Source organism: Platalea leucorodia (genome assembly GCF_965183815.1).
Source record: "Platalea leucorodia genome assembly, chromosome: 22".
In the NCBI taxonomy this organism is placed as follows: Eukaryota; Metazoa; Chordata; class Aves; order Pelecaniformes; family Threskiornithidae; genus Platalea; species Platalea leucorodia.
Window position 1 is genome coordinate 5052117 of NC_138844.1, and position 13143 is coordinate 5065259.

The 13143-nt window shown below is 70.1% G+C and overlaps 1 protein-coding gene across 3 annotated transcripts; it reads right to left on the reverse strand.

The window, feature by feature from the left end:
* Positions 1 to 6462: 6462 nt before the first annotated feature.
* On the reverse strand, positions 6463 to 10811 carry CDK5RAP3 (CDK5 regulatory subunit associated protein 3). 3 transcript variants are annotated; one of them, XM_082331641.1, is made up of 14 exons: positions 10742 to 10811; positions 10539 to 10596; positions 9927 to 10058; positions 9591 to 9691; positions 9460 to 9508; positions 9019 to 9197; positions 8593 to 8729; positions 8258 to 8402; positions 8012 to 8128; positions 7823 to 7895; positions 7388 to 7476; positions 7075 to 7280; positions 6764 to 6935; positions 6463 to 6677 (listed from the first exon to the last, which is right to left on the reverse strand). In XM_082331641.1, exons 1-14 carry the CDS (start codon positions 10745 to 10747, stop codon positions 6612 to 6614), a joined length of 1530 nt encoding a protein of 509 aa, XP_082187767.1. In that variant the 5' UTR covers positions 10748 to 10811; the 3' UTR covers positions 6463 to 6611. The 3 variants fall into 3 exon arrangements, with proteins under 3 accessions (XP_082187767.1, XP_082187766.1, XP_082187768.1); XM_082331640.1 differs by having other exon boundaries at positions 7823 to 7898; XM_082331642.1 differs by lacking the exon at positions 7388 to 7476 and having other exon boundaries at positions 7823 to 7898.
* Between the last annotated feature and the right edge of the window lie 2332 nt (positions 10812 to 13143).

Below are 13143 nucleotides of genomic sequence, written 5' to 3' on the forward strand. Positions count from 1 at the left end.
GCCACAGTGCTTGCACCCACAGTCCGCTCTGCCGTGGTCACGCTGCACCAGCCTAGGGGCCTCCCCCACCTGGGGATCACCCTCTTCCTGGGAACCCCCCACCTTGGGGACCCTCCCCACGCTGGGGAACGCCCCACCCCACCCACGGACCTCCACCGCCTCTTGCGCGACGCTCCCTAACGCCGCGGCCTCGGCGCGGCTCTTGGTCGCCGCTCCCTGGCGGGGCCCTGGTGCGCTTTGCATAGCCCCGCCCCGTCCCTAATATGGTGCATAGCCCCGCCCGTGTCGGTCTTAGCCCCGCCCCTCCCTGGATGCCCCGCCCCTGCCCGGGCCGCCCATTCGCGGTCCTGCAGCGCCACCTGCCGGCGGTCCTGGGCACACGCGGGACCCCGGGCCGGGACCCCCCGGGCCCCCAGCCTCCCCCCCCCGTCAGAGCCCCCCCCCCCCCCGGGATCCCCCAGATCTTAGGGATCCTCCCCTCGGGGACCCCCCCCATATCCTAGGGACCCCTCTCCTCCGGGCCGGGACCCCCCCCACCCCTTCCCGTCAGAGCCCCCCCCGGGATCCCCCAAATCTTAGAGATCCTCCCCTCGGCGACCCCCCCCCCCATCCTAGGGACCCCTCTCCCCCGGGACCCCCCCATCCTAGGACGCCCCCGCTATGGGACACCCACTCACATCGCCCCCCCCGCCTTCTGACACCCGCCCGCCCAGGTTTCCCCACCAGCCCCACCCGGGGACCCCCCCCATGCACCACTTTCCCCAAACCCCTCCAGGCTGCTCCCCCCCAAAGCCCCCTCCCCACCTGCCCCCGCCCCTCCTGTAGTCACCCCCCCCACCCTGCAGCCACGGGGACCCCAAAGGTGCCTGTGTGTCCCCCAAAAACACGAGTGACACCCCACGACCCCCGGGGGGGGCCCAGGGAGATGCCCCCGCAGCCGGGACCCCCCCACACCTTTCTATGCCCCCCCAGCCCCAGGACCCCAAAGCTCCTCTGGGCTGGGGGAGCCCTGTGTCCCCGCGCCCCCGTGTCCCCAAGGAGGGGACGGTCCCAGCCGCACACCCAAGCCCCCCCGGGCCCTCCCAGGAGCTCGCAGCCCCCCCCTCGCTGCCCCCCTGCCCTGGATCTGCGCCCCCAAAATGGACAACAAAGGCTCGGCGGCTGTCCCCCCCCCCAAACCCGTGGTTGGGGGGCAGGGGGTGGCGGGGGACCACGGGGTCCAGGCAGGTGGTGGCTTCCCCCACCCTGGGGACCCCCAGCCCCAGGGACCCCCCCAAACCAGAGGCACCCCAAGCCAGGGCTGGATGGGGCAGGGCACAAAACCCACCCCGAAATCCACCCCGAGTCCCCGTCTGCTCCCCGTGGGTGCTCGGGGTGCAAGGGGGGGTGCCCCATGGTGGGGGGCTGTGTGCCCCCAGCCGCCCCTTGGGGAGGGGACCCCGGGTCCCCCCTCCCTCCCCATCCCAGGCAGCCCCCAGCATGGGAGCAGAGAACAAAGAGGAGGAGGAGGAGGAGGAGGAGCGCGAAGGCCCCGCGGTCCCCGGCCATGACAGCTGGTGCCCCCCAAGTGACACGGGGACAAAGGCGCCACAGCAGGCGATGGGCCCGGGGACAAAGGGGCTTCGCTCCCCGGGGACCGCGGGGCTGGGGGGGCCCCTCACCCCTCACGGGGGGACAGGGCCCATGGGGACTGACTGGACCAGGGGGCTTCCCCGGGAGAGACAGGGCTGGGGCCACCAGCCCCACATCCCCGCTGGCCGGCCCCACAGCACCCTGCAGCTCTGCCAGCCCCATGCGACCCCCACGGCCACGTCACCCCCAAACCCACGCTGACCCCGCAGCCATGAGCCCCCGAAATCCTGGCAGCCTGCATCCGTGCCACCCTGCACCCCGAATCCCTGACAGTCTGGGTCCCCGAACTATGCCACCCCCAAGCCCTTGTCACCCCAAATCCCACGCCACCCCCAAAGCCTGCCACCCCGTACGCGGGTCACCCCGTCCCCCTTGCTCTGTCCCCACCCCAGCTGGGACCCCAAGTCCATTGGGGAGGTGATGGGGATGACCGAGGGGGGACAGCCGTGCCGCGGGGACACACAGCCACGCTGGAGGGGACACAGCCACGCCGGGGGGGGACACAGCCATGCCGGGGTGGCCGTGCCGGGGTGGCCGTGCCGGGGTGGCCATGCCGGGGTGCCGCGGCAGCAGGCCGGGAAGGGGATTCATTAGCGGGGGGAGAGGTGGTTCCAGCGGCCGCCTTGATTGATGGCCTGGCCTCCATCTTGTCAGCCGGGTTTTGTCTCCCGGCCGGGGGAGGAAGGGAAGAGAAAGGGAAAGAGGAGGGAAGAAAAGACCCCGGGGCGGGGGGGGCAGCAGGGGTTGGGGTGCCGAGGGAGGGGGGCCCCTCCTCGCCTGTCCCCGGGCTGTCGCGGTGATGGATGGCCCGGCCAGGGCGGCCGCCTCGCCGTAGCATCCTCGCCGAGGGGGGGCACGGGGCCAGGGACCCCCATCCTCTGGGGCTGGGGGACCCAAGCAGCCCTCAGACACCGGCCGGGGGCTGCACGCCCTGGCATGGGGGGCAGCCCCCCGTCCCTGGCCACGCTGTGCGGCTTGGCCACACAATGAGTCCCCATACCCCAAAACCCCCTGGCTGAGCCCTCCCCCAGCTCATCACGCCCATGGGTGCTGCTGGACAGGGGGGCGGCTGCACACACAGGCCCTCATCCAGCCCGGATCGCTCCCCAAAAATAAACCCCGAGGATTTTCCCCCTCTCCGGTGCCTCGCCTCTTCCCTTCTCTCTATTTTCGCCCCCGGCCGCGGCTCCGGAGGGGCCCTGAGCAGCCGGGACCCCCGAGCCAGCGCTCCCCCCTGCGCGAAGCTGTCGCCCCCGGGTGATCCATCCGTCCCCGGGTGCGCGGGGCATCTGTCGCCCCGTTACGGATTGTTTTAACGAGGAGATTTAGAGCCCGTTAAGCAGCTGCAGCGTCTGCCCGTAGGAAAGCACAGGCAGAGCCGGGGGGGCCCGGGGGGGCCAGCCCCAGCCCCTCGGTGCTCCCCACCCCCTGGAGACCCTGGGCCCGGCTTCTGCTCCCTAAAAATCGGCTGAGAGGGGATGGAGGGGGCAGAGCACCCTGTGCAGGGTGGCAGCGGGGAGAGAGGGATGGCGGGGTGCAGGAGAGGATGCAGGGATAGAGGGAGGGAGAGATGGAAGGACAGAGGGATGCAGGGATGGATGGAGGGATGCAGGGACGCAGGGATAGAGGGAGGGAGGGAGGGATGGATGGAGGGATGGAGGGATGCAGGGATGGAGGGATGCAGGGATAGAGGGAGGGAGGGAGGGAGGGAGGGATGCAGGAAAGGATAGTGGGATGGACAGAGGGACAGAAGGAGGGATGGAGGAAAGGATGTGGGGATAGAGGGATGCAGGGATGGATGGAGGGAGGGATGGAGGGGTGCAGGAAAGGATGCGGGGATAGATGAAGGGATGGACGGAAGGACAGAGGGATGCCAGGATGGATGGAGGGAGGGATGGAGGGATGCAGGAAAGGATACAGGGATGGATGCAGGAAAGGATACAGGGATGGATGGAGGGAAGGATACAGGGATGGATGGAGGAAGGATGGAGGGATGCAGGAAAGGATAGACAGATGGAGGGACGGAGGGATGCGGGGAGGGATGGAGGGAGCGATGGAGGGATGCAGGAAAGGATACAGGGATGGATGGAGGGAGGGATGGAGGGAAAGATGGAGGGATGCAGGAAAAGATACAGGGAGGGATGGAGGGATGGATGGAGGGGGGGGAAGCACGGGCCAGGCAAGGGCACCGGGGCCGGATGGCACGGGGACAGCGATGGGGATGGCTGGGGACAGCACGAGGGGCGCGGGGGGGACGCGGTCCGGCCCCCCAGATGGCGGGGCCGGGAGCTGCCCCCGCGCCGGCTCTCTGCTGCGCTTTGCAGCTAATTGAGTGAAATGGCTGTCAGCGATGTAATTAAAGGGGAGCGCGAGCGGTCGGGCAGGCCTCAAACAGATGGAAGGCCCCTTAATTGGTAATTAAATTCCTCCCTGGCAGGTGAGATGGAGCAGCAGCCGGGGCCCCACAAGGCCGCCGGCAGCCGGGGCCCCCCCAGCCGTGGAGGGGGAGGCAGCGCTGGTCCCGGCACCGCTGGAGCCGAGGAGGGGGACGACGCGGCCCCGCGGCTGGGGGTCCCCGGCCCTTTGTCTGCCCGTTTCTGGAGCAAACGCAGCCCCGAGCCCCCCGGGGCCGTGGTCCCCCCTCCCGCAGCCCCTTGGCTGGTGACGGTCACCCAGCGTGGGGGGGACGGCCGGGCAGGGAACAGGGACCCGCAGGGGACCCCAGCGTTTTGGGGGACTCCTTGCCCGGGTCTGTAGGTCCCTGCCATCCACACGTCCCCCTGGTCCACGTCCCCTCCACGCAGACATCCCCCGGCCCCATCCCAAGGGACGCGGGCAGCGGGGCACAGGCAGGAACGGGCAGGGGGGGCTGGAAACCCACGCGAGCGCCTGCTGCCCCCGGCCCCGATCCCCGCCAGGCGGGAAGGGGGTATTTTATTTTCCTGTCATTATCTCCCGGTAATGTTGCAGATAATGGGAACAGCGATCGGCGGCGCCGGCCAATATTTCATGCACGATGGGATGGCGGGGACGGGGCCCCGAGACAGCGATATTAATAACGGCCCCGCGCCGCCGCCCTAACGAAGCCCCTAACGCGGGGGGCCGCCCCGGGCGGTGGGAGCACCCGGCACATCACGGCGGGCGGTGGGGTCCCCGCAGCCGCCGACTCATTTAATTCCCCATTAAAGCCCCTGCGGTGCCGCCGGCCCCCCGCCAGCCGTGACCTCCGGCGGGGGCTCTGCCCTCTGCCCCCGGCTGGGCCACCGTGACCTGTGGGGCCGGCCGGGGGGCCGGCAGGGTCAGGGGCCGGGGGCCAGGCAGCAGCCCCGCAGCGGGGGGACGTTAGTTCCAGCGGGGCAGGCGGATAAAGGGGGCTTTATGGCCGGGACCCCCCCGTGGCGGATGCCTTCCCGCCGCTCGCTATGGAGACGATGGCGATGGTGACCCCGCAGCTGCACCGGTTCCCCCCCCAGACCCGGTGCTGAGCTCCCTCTGCCCCAGCAGGATGGGGACCCCCCTCAACCCCCCAGCACCCACCGGCCTCGGGGGGACCCTCCACGGTTCCCAGCTCCATCCCCCAGGCAGCGAGGAGTTACGGACGCCATTTAATTTGCCCATTAATCACCGTTAGTGGGGTAATGAGGGGCTCCCCGAAGCCGCGCTGTCTCTCCGCGACCTTCGCCCACGTCCCCACCGTGGCGGTGGCCCAGCGGTGGCCCAGCGGTGGCCGCGCACCGCCAGGCACGGCTGCCGCCACGGCGGGACGGCACCGTGGGGTGCGAGATGCTGGGACATCCCCCCGGGATCTGCCCCCCATCGCCCCACAGCTGGTGGGGACAGCGATGGGATCCCCCACAGCCCCACGTCTTCCTCGGCTGCCGACTGGTACAGGATCCCCCGTGGCCCCACGGAGGACGGGATCCCCCTGACGCAACGGGGAGGGATCCCCCACAGCCCCACAACTGGATCGCATGGGGCCGAGACCCCACGGGGATGGGGGGGGTCCCACGGGGATGGGGGAGACCCACGGGGATGGGGGGGTCCCGGTGCGGAGGGACCCCGGGCAGGGCTGCACCCCCGGCCCCACCGCGGGCCCCTCCTGCCCCACGGAGCCCCCATCCCTCGGGGGAGGGCGGACCCACAGCAGAGCCAGACCAATGAGCAACTGCAAGGTGGCAGGGGGGCGGGACAAGAGAAGCACAGGGACCAATAGCCTGCCCTGGGGGCGTGGCCAATGCATGACGTCAGTGGGTGTGGCAGGCCCCTCCCAGGAGATGCTGGGGAGGGGGATGTCTAGCCTCACCCAGACCAGTACGTCCCAGTACAGCCCAGTATGGCGGGGGGGGGGCCAGGCTCTGCCCTCCACCGGCGGAGGGGAAGGGATGGGGGCGGCGGTGCCTGGGGGCGGGGGGGTGATTAATGGGGGCCATCGCTCACTGTCCGGCGGGGGCCCCCCCCGCGCGGCGATAACGAGCGGCAGGAATAATGAGCGGTGTCACTCCACTTTTCATTGTGATGGAAAGTCATTACAGGCGTCACCGGCGGCGACAACCAGCCATGAATCAACTGCTCTGCTATGAAATTAAAATCGAATCACCCACCGCTCCCCCCCCGGCCACCACCGCCCCATCGCGGCCCCCCGGCAAGGGCTGTCGGCCCCGGGGGGGTGGCCCTGTCCACGGGCAGGGCGCAGGGCTCCCACCTCCCCAGCGTCACCCTGCAGCCCCAGGGATCGCCCCAGAGCAGGGGGATTTAGGGGCTCCTCTCCCCCCACGATGCCAAGACCCCGCAGGGAAACAGCGAGATCCATGGGTGGGAGAAGGGCTGCGGCTTTATTCAGCAACGTCCGCCCCCGCAAGCGAGGCCGCGGCCACGTTACCGGTGCCACATTACCGGTGCCCCAGGGCTGTGAATGGGGGGGTCTGGGGAGCAGGGCCCCACGCTGCCCCCCTCCGCGGGTGCCTGTCCCGGGGCGGGCATCACAGGGAGACACCCATCAGGTTCACCGGCCGCCCGCTGTAGCGCTTAGAGATGTCCGCCTCGATCTGCAAGACAGAGGCGGGGGGTCAGGGGGGTGCAGGGGCAGCGGGGGGGCCTGCAGCAACCCGGCAGGGCCACCTCCCTCCCTCACCAGCTTCTGGAGCTCCTTGGTCTTCTCCAGCAGACGGTCGAGCTTGGGCTCCAAGGCGCCCTGCTCTGCCAGGGCCTCCTGCCGCTTCTGGCTCATCACCTCCTTCTTGGCCAGCAGCAGCTCTGCCTGCTTCAGCTTCTGCCGGAGCAGCTCGCTCACGCGGTCCACGTACCTGTATGGGCAGAGCCAGGACCTCCGTCACCCCCATCGCCCGCCCAGGTGCCATCCCCACCCCAGGACACCTCCATCTCCTGCCCCATGGTCCCCCCCCCAGCCCTGACCCCCTGTTTTTCCCCACCCCGAGCGAGGACCTGGGGGAGGCGAGGATCATGAAGAGGTGCTGCATGCTGCGGGTGCAGAGCTGGCCCAGCAGAGCCCGGGTGGTGGCCAGGAGGGAGCCCACGTGGGCGCTGGTCTGGCCCTGCAGCACGGCGGGGGCCAGCTGGAACTGGCTGATGGCCACGATGTCGGCCTCCTCCTCCATCTCCACCAGGCGCTGAGACAGGAACAGCTCCAGCTGCGGGGAAAGGGCAGGGGACGCTCCGGTACTGCCATCCCTGCAGTGGGACGGCAGCAGAGCTGCCCCTTACCTGGCTCTAGCCCTGGCTGCTGCGTTGTACCCACCTCCATGAGCTCGTCGATGAACTGGCTCCGGGTCTCGGTGTTTTCCAGGAGCGTCAGGGCATCGGAGCCACAGGCAACCCCCTCGGGCACTGGGGGATGAGCCAGGGGAGAGTGGGGCAGGGAAGCAGCAGGGAAGGGATCTCCACAGCTCAGACAGTCTGGTCATACCCCCCCCACCCCAACTCGTCCTGTACAGGGTGCTCAGCATCACCCCATGGCACTGTTGAGCGGGGTCAGGGCCCTGCTCCTGCCCACCCAGCACCCAACAGGCGCCTGCCCAGCACGGTGCTGCCTTCTGCTCTGTCCCCAACAGGCCTCTGTGCACAGGCAGGGTGCCCAGGGTCACTGCAGGCACAGAAAGGGGGAGTAAAGGCAGGGTGGGTGCTGCCTGATGCCCGTTAGGACCCCCCCATGTCCCTTTGCAGCTGTGCTCACCCTCTGTGCCAGCCTCCAGCACCGTGATCTGCACCTCCTCGCTTTCACCATCTCCCCAGTCAATGCCATCATCCTGCTGCAAAAGAAAGGGCACCCTGTGAGATGGGGGTGCCCGGGACACCCCCAGGTCCCCAGCCTGGCCCTGGAGCAGGGCCAGACCCAAGGACCACACAGCCAGAGGTCACACACCTGGGGACCGGGCTCTAGTGTGATCCCCCAGTCGATCTCCTCGCCCTGGGCTCCCCCACCAGCAGCGGCACCGTCATCCACGCTGGTCGGCTCCAGCGTGAAGTCTCCCCAGTCGATCTGCAGGGAGAAGAACAGCAGAACTCCTGAAACCCTGGGGGCAAACAGCCTAACCCTAACCGACACATGGCAGAGCCGGCTGGGGCTCTCCCCAGCACCGCGGCTCAGCCCCAGCTGGCCAGGACGTACCGTGTCCTCCTTTGGCTGCTCCGGCACCTCCTCCACCACCGGCCGCTCCACCCGCAGGGGCTGGAGCCCCGTCCTCCACTCGTAGACGGTCGTGTTGCCTCTCTTCCCCACGTGCCGCAGCAGGGGCACCACCAGCTCTGCGGAGCTGGCAGCCACCCTGGGCACATCAGTGCCAGGCACAGGGCGGGGACCCCCGAGCACCCCCAACCCCACCAGGGTCCTTCTGGGGGAGCCCCAGGCCGGGTGCAGCCGCCAGCCCAACCCGCTGCCCCCGCACGTGGGGAGAGGAGATGCGGGGGTCTACCCCTGTGCCCCCATACCCACGCCCTGCCCACCTCTCGCACACGAACTCCACGCAGGCCTGGTACAGCTCGATGGCCTCGGAGAGCGCGCTGGCTCCCGCCCCGATTTCAGACAGCAGCGACGGCAGGTCCTTCACCAAGGCCAGCAGCTCCTGGCGCACGTTGTCACCCTGCGGAGAGAGCAGGGACACGTCAGGGCAGGGAGGCTGCCAGCCAAAGCACCCCCGGGGTGGCTTCACCCTCTGCTTGCAGAGCTAGATGTGGGCAGGAAGGGGACGGAGGGCTGTGGGGTCACCCTACAGCCCCCAGCTCCTCTCACAGGTAAGGTGGCACTGTGGGGACATCATATGGGACACGCAGACCCAGCTTGAGCCCTTCTGAGGCGTCTGGGGGCTGCTTTGGGGAGGGAGGGGGCACAGCAGGACCCCCTCCGCAGCAGGGCTGGCCGCAGGGACTCACGGTGATGCCGTACTGCTTGCAGGAGGCGAAGAAGCGCTCCCGCAGCTCGGCCGCCCCCAGCTGACACTCCTCCTCACGGCGGGCAAAGTCCTGCTGGGCCTGCTGGCACCGGCTGATCTGCTTCTTCAGCGAGGGGATCTCGTAGCTGATGCTGCGTACCAGGAGGCTGGAGAGCTCAGCTGCAGGGGGGGCAAGAGGAGGGTGCCGAGAGGCCGTGCCAGTCACCCACGAGGCCCTCGGGGTGCCCCAGCCACCTCAGCAGCTTTCCCAGCCGTGCGGCAGAGGCAGCTCGGGGCCCTCACCCCGCTGGGACTTGGCAGCCCGTCACGTCCTGCCCCCTTCCCTGCCCGCCCCATCCTCATCGCAGTTTGGAGACTGAAAACCACCCACCGACACCCGCAAGGGCTCTCCAGAGCCTGCCCACAGCCAGAGCTGCCTTACCCAGGTAGGTGTTCTCCTTCTCGTAGAGGGACACGATCTCCTGCCAGTCCTGGAGAGGAGGAAGCAGAAGGTGGGGGAGGCTGCGAACACGCTGGCCACCGCCGGCCGCAGGCCCCCAGGCCCACGCTCACCTTCATGCGCTGGGACGAGTAGCGTCCAAAGAGGTTCTTGGTGGAAGCTTCAGTGCCCTTGAGGATCTCCACGATCCTCAGGCAGTGGAAGTAGTGCAGGTCTGCGTTGGAGGAGGGACGCGGTCACCGGGATGTCTGCCGGTTGCCGCCCTCTCCCAGCTCAGCCCAGGGAGCGCGGGTCTCAGACGGGGCTGTGCCACTGACTCTCCGTCTCCTCCTCAGCCAGGAGGAGGTTGCCACAACCGAACCCTCGGAAACAGGCTCCCGGTGCGACACCCGCCCCGGCTGCCCGTGTCCCAGCTCTCCTGGGGCACCCCGACCCCAAGCTGCACTCACAGGCCCCCGCCAGCAGCTGCTTTATCTCCTCGTTCTCCGGCATGTCTTGGATGGCTGCGTTGATCTTCTCGCGGATGGCCAGCACCTGGCTCTGCCATTTCAGATTGCAGTGTCTCCTGTCCACCAGCCAGTCTGCGAGGCAGGCGGGAGGGAAAGGGGGGGGTCAGCTGGGAGAGGGACCCGGGGGGGCTCACCAGGAGGCGGTCACCCCCCCAGGCTGCCCTGCGATGCCAGACGGAGGCAGGGAGCAGAGGCCCGGGCAGAGCGGCTCCCTGTGCATCCCGTCCCCACCAAGCAGAAGGGCCAAACACCGGGATAAAGCCCCGGCTCCTTTCTCAGCTCTGGGAAGGGCTGGAGGGGTAAGGGGGGGCCGGGGGGGCCACCCCGCTGCTGCCTGGGCTGGCACAACCCGGCCCGGCACCGAGCGGGGCGGCACCGGGGCCATGAGCTGCCACACGGCGGGGTGACAAACCCTCCCGGGGAAGAAGGACACGAGTGACCGGTGCCACCGCGGCTTCGCCCGCCGGGGAGTCCCGGCACGGCCCCCCCCCCAGCCCCTGCCCACCCTGGGGGGGCTCCCGCACGGGGGAGGTGGGGTCAGGGCCGCCGTACCCAGGAGCTTGCCGGTCTGGATGTCGATGGGCACGTTCTGGTAGTCCTGGGGAGCGACCTGCGGGGAGGCGAGGGGCAGCGGGACGCCTCGGGGGCTGGCGGAGCCCCGCCGGGGCCTGCGCACCCCCTAGGCCAGCGCCCGGGCCCGGCCCGTCCCCGCTCCCCCGGGCCGGGGCCCCTTCCCCGATCGCCCCGGCCCCCACCTGCATGCCGCCCGCCACCGCTCCGCTTCCGCTTTCCCCGCGCCCCGCCCCGCCTCAGCCAATCCCCGAGCACGACCGCGGCAGCTCAGCCAATCAAAACGCGCTTGGTCCGACGGGCCCCGCCCTGCTACCAATCAGAAGGGAGCCACAGAGCGACAGCGCCACGTGCCGCCGTCCCGGTTGGCTGAGAGGAGGCGGGGGGAGGAGGCGCCGCCGACCAATCGGAGCGGGCGGGAGGGGGGCACCGCCCACGCATGCGCAGTGCAGCGGATCCCGGGGCGGATCCCTCGGGGATCCCCGGGGCAGATCCCGGGTCCCACGGGGCCGTGGGTGCCCCAGCACAGGGCCACGATCCCTCGGGGATTCCCCAGCTGCCCTTCAGGGGATCCCGGGTCCCTCAGGGAGCCCCGGGAGCCCCCAAGCAGATCCCAGATCCTTTGGGGATCCCCAATTGCCCCCCCCCCCGCCCCGGGGGGGGATCCCAGATCCCTCGGGGATCCCCAGCTGCCCCCAGAGCAGATCCCAGATCCCCTGGGGACCACTGGATGCCCTAGCACAGAGTCAGGATCCTGGGATCCCCAGTTGCCCCAGAGGGTACCCCAAGCCCCTTGGGGATCCCTAAGGGGGGGCCCAGAGCAGATCCCTCAGGGACCGCTGAGTGCCCCAGCACAGAGCCAGAATCCCCCTAGGATCCCCAGCCACTCCAGAGGGTACCCCGGGTCCCTTGGGGATCCCTGAGGGGGGACCCAGAGCAGATCCCAGATCCCTTGGAGACCGCTGGGTACCCCAGCACAGAGCCAGGATCCCCCTGGGATCCCCAGCTGCCCAGAGGGGATCCTGGGTCCCTTGGAGATCCCCGGGGGGGGGGGGGCAGAGCAGATCCCTCAGGGACCGCTGGGTGCCCCAGCACAGAGCCAGGATCCCTCGGGTGCCACCCAGCCCCACACCGGTGGGTCCCCGTGGGACCCGTCCCCACGAGCCACGTCCTCGCGCGGGGGCGAGATGGCGGCTCTCCTCCTCCACCCCTCCCGGCGTCACCCCGTCCCCGGGGCCAGCGGTGGCTGAGCGGGGCGGTGGCGGCGTGGGGACAGCCCGGTGGGTGCCTGCGGGAGCCCCGGCGGGGAGAAGCGGGAGGCAGGAACCGGTCTGGCAGCCCAGCCAGCCGCCGCCGGTTTCGGTTAATCCCGCCGAAAGCCAGAGCCACGCTCCAACCGGCTGCCCTTAACTCCTGGCTGCCCGAAACACGTGCCATGTGCCGCCCCGGCACCTGCCGGGGACCTGCCCTCGAGGCCGGCGGGGCGGCGAGCCTGGCCCGGTGCCATGGGCAGTGCCAGCACCCAGAGCCGCCGTGGGCTGGCAGCCGCCATCGGGGTTCAACCCCGGGTTTCCCCGTCATGAATATTCAGCCGTGCCCTGGCCCGGCCCCGCTGTTTGCTCAGGCAGGAGGGGTTTGGTCGCGGGTTCACCTTGACGGGGAGCAAACGGGGCAGCGGCAGGTAGACGGCACCTGCCTGCGCACCGCAGCCGGAGCTGCCCCGGCACCCCCGGGACCCCCGGGCTGGGCGGCCGCAGCGGAGGCGTGGGAGGCGCAGGTACGCGGACGGGGCGCCGGCGGTGGGGAGTGGGACGTGGAAATCCCCGCTGCCAGCCCCGGGGTCGTGGCACGGCACGGCTGCGGTTCAGCAACGGGTCCCACCCGGCTCTGGCATGAGGAGGGGGCAGGTGTGGGCATGGCATTGCCGGGGGGACACAGCAAACCAGCCCAGGGGGCCACCAGCCATCTTCCCTGGGGTGGTGGCCCCAGTCTCGGTGTCCTTGTCCCCCTGCCCCGGCACCCGAAAGCGATGCCGGAGGCACCACCCGGGGGTCGGTCTGTGGGGTCGGTCATGGCCGAGCGCCGCAGGGGCACGGAGCCGCGCTGGCTCCCTGGCTGGGAATGGGGACGGGGCGCTGGGAATCCCCTCCCTGCCTGCTGCCAAGGAAGCGTTCGGCTCCTCCGCTCGGGAGCCGCCTTCCCTGGCCCTGCCCTGGAGCCACACTCGGCACCGGAGCCTTCCTGGATTGCTGGAGCCTTCCCGGCAGTGGCCAGGGCCCCACCAATGCTCCTGCCTGTCCCCGCAGGCAGGGCTGGGCAAGAGGAGAACCCTGACCCCGGGGTGCAGCAGGCGGTGACCCCCCAGCAGGGACCCCGGCACCTTCCCGGCTCCCACCTGCTTCCCAGTTCCTGTTCCTGTTTGCTTACTGGGCTCCCTCCCTGCCCCGCTACACACGGCTGACACGGCGGCTCCCGGCGGTGCCAGCAGCCTTTCCCCAGGGCTCGGCAATGCCGAAGTCACCCAAGCATCCCCTCCCGGTCCCTGTGGGGTCCTCCCGCCCTGGGACCGCCAGCCCCAGCCCCATGC

Coding starts and splice junctions, on each gene's coding strand:
- CDK5RAP3 (XM_082331640.1), bottom strand. Junction 10,059..10,538: donor CCAGACCGGCAAGCTCCTGG/GTACGGCGGCCC, acceptor CCTGCCTCGCAG/ACTGGCTGGTGGACAGGAGA. Junction 9,692..9,926: donor GCAGCTGCTGGCGGGGGCCT/GTGAGTGCAGCT, acceptor CCTCCAACGCAG/ACCTGCACTACTTCCACTGC.